At 50.7% G+C, this 6026-nt stretch overlaps 1 protein-coding gene across 1 annotated transcript in view; it reads right to left on the minus strand.

Annotated features, from left to right (window-relative positions):
- PAPPA (pappalysin 1) overlaps nucleotides 1–6026 on the minus strand; it is a gene marked incomplete at its 5' end in the record, with an annotated part of 257734 nt that overhangs the window by 60413 nt on the left and 191295 nt on the right. The window contains 1 exon segment of the mRNA XM_007449800.1: nucleotides 4753–4936. Within this exon segment, the coding sequence (XP_007449862.1) occupies nucleotides 4753–4936 (184 nt within the window).

Here is a 6026-nt window from a genome sequence, read left to right on the forward strand (position 1 = left end):
CCCCCCCCCACCTAAATGTCTGAAAGGAATTCTACAATAGCTGTCTGTAACTGAGTCTATGAGGCAGGCCTGGGAAGAATTACTGGCGCCATCTCCTTGATCCTCCTCATAACCCAGTTTGTCATTAATCCCATTTTGTAGGTGAGAAAAGTGAGTCCCTGAGTGGGAAACTGAGCTGCTCAAACTACCGCTGGGGCTCACTCCAGGTCTGTCTGACTCCTGCGTGCTCTCTCGACCCCGCTACAGAGCCTGCACCCGAGAGCATGGCCAAAGAGGAACTGCTGCCTAGAGAAAACCTCATGGAATCAGGACCGTGGACGAGTGGAGTATCCCCAAATCAAAACTAGTCATAGAGTAAGATTTCACGACTCCCTCCCCCTCCCCGCTGTCCAGAACGGTGTCGCTCACTTCCGAATTTCTTTACCAAGAGGCCCCGTATGTTAGACACAAAGAAAAAGAATGTGCCAAGATGCAGTCACAGACAGGGATAATTGATGGAGAACGTCCTAAGAAGAGGGAGCAAAGAGCCTGGAATGTTGGACACCTGCCATATAGGACGGGCTGGGGAACGCAAAAGTGGGATTATTTCACCAGGTTGGTGGGAACGGCGCACCTAGCAAGAGGGCACCATTTCTAGGGTCAGGACCCCTGGGTGACCTTGTGGCCCCAGTGCTGATGGTAACGCATACGTGACCTTGCATAAATGCCTTCCTGTCTTGGACCTCAGTTTCTGCACTGCACAATGAAATGATTAGCCTTGGTGACCTCTAGGCTTCTCCCAGCTCTGCCCTCTGTTTCAGGGTTTGATGGGAGTTCTGGGTTGAGGGGCATGGTTTAGAAAAGGCCAAAGGGATTCTGGGGCAGCAGCTAAGAGCCCTGAAGTAAGACTAGGCTCGACTCCTGAAGCTTGAGCGACCATTCAGAGTAGAGTGGGGGGTGAGGGAGTGAGGGAGACAGGAAGAATTATCTAAGAGATAAAACTGCTGCTTGGTCTGTATTCTTATCACTGCTTATATCTAAAGGCGGCTTCCTAAGCAGCTGTGTGATCTTGAACACGTTTCTTCTCCACAGTGCTCCTCAGGCCCCCAGGAAGTGTTTGAGTAGTGCTTTATCATTAGCACCTAGTGGTGCTTTGGACCCAGTGACATCCTAGACCCTGTTATCTCCAAAGTAGGAGGATGATAAGAGGAAGAAAGCAGCATTCTCTTAGGAGTGGTATGAGAATTCCTCTTTGGGAGTGACCCTGTTTTTATGAGAGAGATGCCCCAATGAGACCCTTGGGATAAAGCGGAATCCTCCAGGGCTGGCTATCTGCTTCTGAGAAAGATGAAAGGGTCTCTGCCTGAGAGAGGATGTTAAATTCCTAGAGGAAGGGAGGTCAGGACAGGATTCTGAGGGAGAGGGTAAGGGGTGAGGAACAGAGCGGAGGTTGGGCGGAAGCCTGGACACTGCAGGTTGTGGGCACTCACCTCACGTCCCTATCTTCAGGAGAATCTAAAGAAATCAGAAGACGCTCGATGGTATTAGGTATCTTCTGCAAACTAGTGAATAGACTGAGCTGAAATGTGAAGTTAGACAGAAGTAGACAGTGGGCCTTTTAGAAAGATTTTTTTTTTTGGCCGTGTCCTGCGTCATGCGGCATCTTAGTTCCCCCACCTGGGATCGAACACACGCCCCCTGCAGTGGAAGCACGGAGTCTTAACTACTGGACCGCCAGGGAAGTCCCTAGAAAGATTTTTGTAGGATGAGCACATGCTTGCTTCAGAAGCCCACTCCAGAATTGATATCCAGGGCACCCCACATGGTTGAGGTGAGGCTGACGAGGTCATGGAAGTAACGTTGCAATTTTAGCCGTTTAATTAAACATTTATGGTTTCGATTTTGAAGTTTGTTTTTTTTTTTAAACTTGAGAGTAGTATTTTTTCCCTCATGCATGTCTGTAGGTTTGGTCTGTGCTTTTAGTGGTCATTTGATAAAGGACCTTGGCGGGAGTGATTCTAGAGCTGTGAGTTCGCAGGGCATTTTGTGTACACCTGGATTCTAAGGGGCAAGGGAGTTTGTGGTGCTACCTGCATTATAGCAGTTTTAGGGCCACACTCAGTGCTTCTCCTGGGTGGTGGCTGTTTGACTGAGGACACTAACCTCCAGGTCCTGAGAGGAGCATGGAGGGTGGATCGCATCTCCACAGCTCCCAGAACTAAGGCCTCCGTGGGACAAAGGGGTCAGGGGCCGAGAGGGTAGCCGCTGCCGGGATTCTCATAAGGGTGCCCCTTGGAGATGAGTATTTACTAAGCACTTTCTCTGGCCCTGGCATTTTGTACACACCATTTCTTTTAATTCCCAACATGACACTTCAACGTGGCTGCTCTTACAGCCATCTAACAAATGAGAGTACTGAGGCTCAAGGATGTGAAATTGCTTCCCTAAGATCAAACAGCTGGGGCAGAACCAGGAGTGGAATCCCAGTCTGTCTGACGAAAGCTCACATTCTTTTTGCCTAAATCACACTGCAGGGAAAGGAAAAACGGAGGGAGGAAAGGGAAGCAAACAAGAAATGTGGTAAAATTTTGTTTTGATCACCTCTTTATCTTCTGGCTTAAGAAGGGAGGCATCATTAACAAGCTCAAGAGAGAGGTAAGGGCTTCCCTGGTGGCGCAGTAGTTGGAGAGTCCGCCTGCCGATGCAGGGGACACGGGTTCATGCCCCGGTCCGGGAATATCCCACATGCCGCAGAGCGGCTGGGCCCGTGAGACATGGCCGCTGAGCCTGCGCGTCCGGAGCCTGTGCTCCGCAACGGGAGAGGCCACAACAGTGAGAAGCCCGCGTACCGCAAAAAAAAAGAGAGAGAGGTAAAAGGACCTCTGCCCAGTTTTTGCTGCCAGAAGATCCAAGCCAAAGCATCAAAACCTGGAATCTGAACATCAGATGATGCTGAGAACCAAGGTCATGGTATGCCAGTGGGTCCTGGTGGGTCAATGTGGCCACTGGCGAGATGCTGCCCTGTGTTTTCAAGGGAAGAGCAAAGTGGGTATCAACAACTATCAAAATAGCCGTCCTCCTGGGGCCATGTCTACATGGTAGGGTCACCCCCTCCACCAGAGTCCAGCAGAGGAGCAACGGCAGAAGGGCCTGAATCATTTTGATTAAGGATTATTATTAGCCGCAATGAGGGCTGTAATAATCAATGCTAATTTATACACCTCCCTTTCCCAAGGGCCTCTGATTGAGAGGTGAAGTGTGATTTCCTAGTCTGGAGTTATTAACAGGTCCCACTTCTGGGCAAATGGGGCCAAGGGAAGGGCTCAGGTAACCTGAAACATGGCGGGTTTACAGTTTCCACTGGTCTCTTCACCTCTCTCAGATCTCAATCTCTATAGCAGCTCAAATAAAATGATTTTACATTCAAATCTTCTTGGGTAAAAAAAAAAAAATGGGGGGACCTAAAGGATGTATCCCAGAAGTGTTTCCTGCTTTTCTTTTGGGGCAGTTTAGTGAGATTGCCGGGTCCTTCATTCATTTCTTAAAAGAAACATTTCTTATGGTATTACCTTCATCAATTTATCCAGCCACTCGGTCTATACACTTTATTGAGTCTTACTATGTGTAGTAATCTTTTGAAGTTCTATTATTTCCTTGAAAATCTGGGGACACTATTGACTTTCTCTAATCATCAAAATGCCTGAAACTCATGAATTTGCAATATGACATCTAAGCTGAAGGGGATTTACACACCTCCCTCCAAACCCCAACCCCCCACCCCACAGAAGTCCACTCATTCCCACTCTATAGAATGATGAACCCCAAGGTAGGACACCTGCTTAGTGAGATATCATTTGGGGTGTCTGATAAAGGGGCAATGTTTCCTCCGATAAACCAAGCAAAGGAGAGAGTCCTGGCACCTGTGAGAATTGAGTATAATGTCCAAATCCAATACGCAGCTAGAGGCCAAGAGCGTCTCGTCGTTCTGATAGTGCCGCTAACTTGCTCTGCGATTTTGTACAAGTTCCTTCCTTCCTCTCACTGGACCTCAGTTTCCCCATCTTTCCAATAATCAGTTATTCCTGACTAGTTTAAAGAGCCCTTTTAGTCTTGACAGTCTGGGTCGCCCAGGCCAGCCTCTCACTCATTTCCAACATAAGTCCACTTCTCCAGTTCGCCAGACTATGTCTTACTCACCCAAATACCCCCAGCACGCTGCCCACGAGATCCCTGTAAGCACTTTCCGCCCAGAACCACTCCTCTCTGAGCTAGCCCTTCCTAAGGAGAAGCAGTGGCCTTTGGAAAAAGACAGACCTGGGCCCCATGGTGGAGCCCCCCACTAACAGCATGATCTTGGACAAGTTCTTTCACCTCTCTGAGCCTGGATCGCCTCCTCTGTGAAAACCAGAACAGTAATAATACTTACCTCCTAGGCTTACTGGGCCCTAAACCTACCCAGTGAACTAGTCACATCAGTTCCAAATGTTACTTTCTTAGAATCTTTTCCTTCCTTCTACCCTCCTTCCCTTCCTTCTACCCTCCTTCCCTTCCTTCTTGTCTCTTTCCTCTTTTGCAAGATTTGAAAGATCTTACAGATGCCATACGTATCCATACTCCACTTTCCCTTCAGCTGCGCAGCAAGGCAGTCTACATAAATACAGTGGGCAGAAAGGAATCAGAAGCACAGATAAAACCCTGTCCACTCCTTGGTGTTTGAGCCCCAGCTGGAGGACCTGGGAGCAGCCTCTAGGCCTCCCACAGGAAGGGCGGTACCTTTCAGCTGCGCTGGGTGGCGGCATTGGAAGGAGCATGTGCTGCCGAACGTGGTGCCCTCAAGGCAGGAGAACGAGGCAGCGTAGACGTGGTGCTGGTCCGGGACGCCGCAGTCCACTGGCTCACACACCACCTGCTTGTTCCACTTGCCCTCCGTGCAGGTCACCGTGACACTGGGTCCTGTCTGAAAGGCGGGGGGCGGGCACAGTGAGGAACGGCAGATGGGACCCCCAAAACGTGGCGAAACCCCCTTCTCCCCCAGGCTACGGCGCAGGCTCTTGCCAGGCGCCCAGAGATCAATGTTTAGCGTTTAACTCTAGCTCCCTTTCCACGATCCCAACAACTCTTTGAAACAGGTGTTTCAGTTCCCACTTTACAGCTGCAGAAACTGAGGCTGAGAGACATTAAGGGATTAGCTCCAAGTTACAGAGCTGGAAAAAGGATGAGTGGGAATTGAGCCCAGGCTCTTCACTGCTGTCTGGAGAGTCTCTCAGATCATTATTTCCATTCTGTTGCTGAGAATCTTAAGACTCAGACCTCTCGGGGCCTGACGACTTCTTTCACGAAATAGCCTCTGAAACACGGCACAGCAGCGGGACACTGGCTGTTGATCTTCGTATCTTTTCTTGGCCCTGGAGGAGACTGTGTGTTTCATCCTCCAGTGCTTGGCACAGCGTGGGCATCGCCAGGGGAGAATGGAGAGCTGGATTTGGTCCTTTGTGCTATGAGATCGTGGGCAGGTCCCTTTCCTCGAGTTGTCCCTTTGGCGCTGGACCCAAGGACTGCTCTAAGAGCCACTCCCTACTCTGAGATGTGATGGTTCAATAGCTGGGAGAGGTAGACGTGAAGAAGGAACGAGCCTGGGAAAATGAAAGGGTCGACGGGGATTTGACTCAAACTAGAAGATGGCAGGGCTAGGGCTGGAAGGGCGAGGCCACGCTACAGAGCCAAGGGAGGGACCGGCGTCGGCAGCCGGCACCACGGAGGCCTCCTTTCAAGGAGGGAGCTGCCAAATCCCAGGGGATCGGGGATGCCAAACGTTGAGTTGGGATTTTAAAAGCATAGGACAGGGCTTCCCTGGTGGCGCAGTGCTTGAGAGTCCGCCTGCCGATGCAGGAGACGCGGGTTCGTGCCCCGTTTCGGGAGGATCCCACATGCCGCGGAGCGGCTGGGCCCGTGAGCCATGGCCGCTGAGCCTGCGCGTCCGGAGCCTGTGCTCCGCAAATGGGAGAGGCCACGACAGTGAGAGGCCCGCATAACGCAAGAAAAAAAAA

This window comes from Lipotes vexillifer, unplaced genomic scaffold, assembly GCF_000442215.2.
Source record: "Lipotes vexillifer unplaced genomic scaffold, Lipotes_vexillifer_v1.1 scaffold230, whole genome shotgun sequence".
Lineage (NCBI taxonomy): Eukaryota > Metazoa > Chordata > Mammalia > Artiodactyla > Lipotidae > Lipotes > Lipotes vexillifer.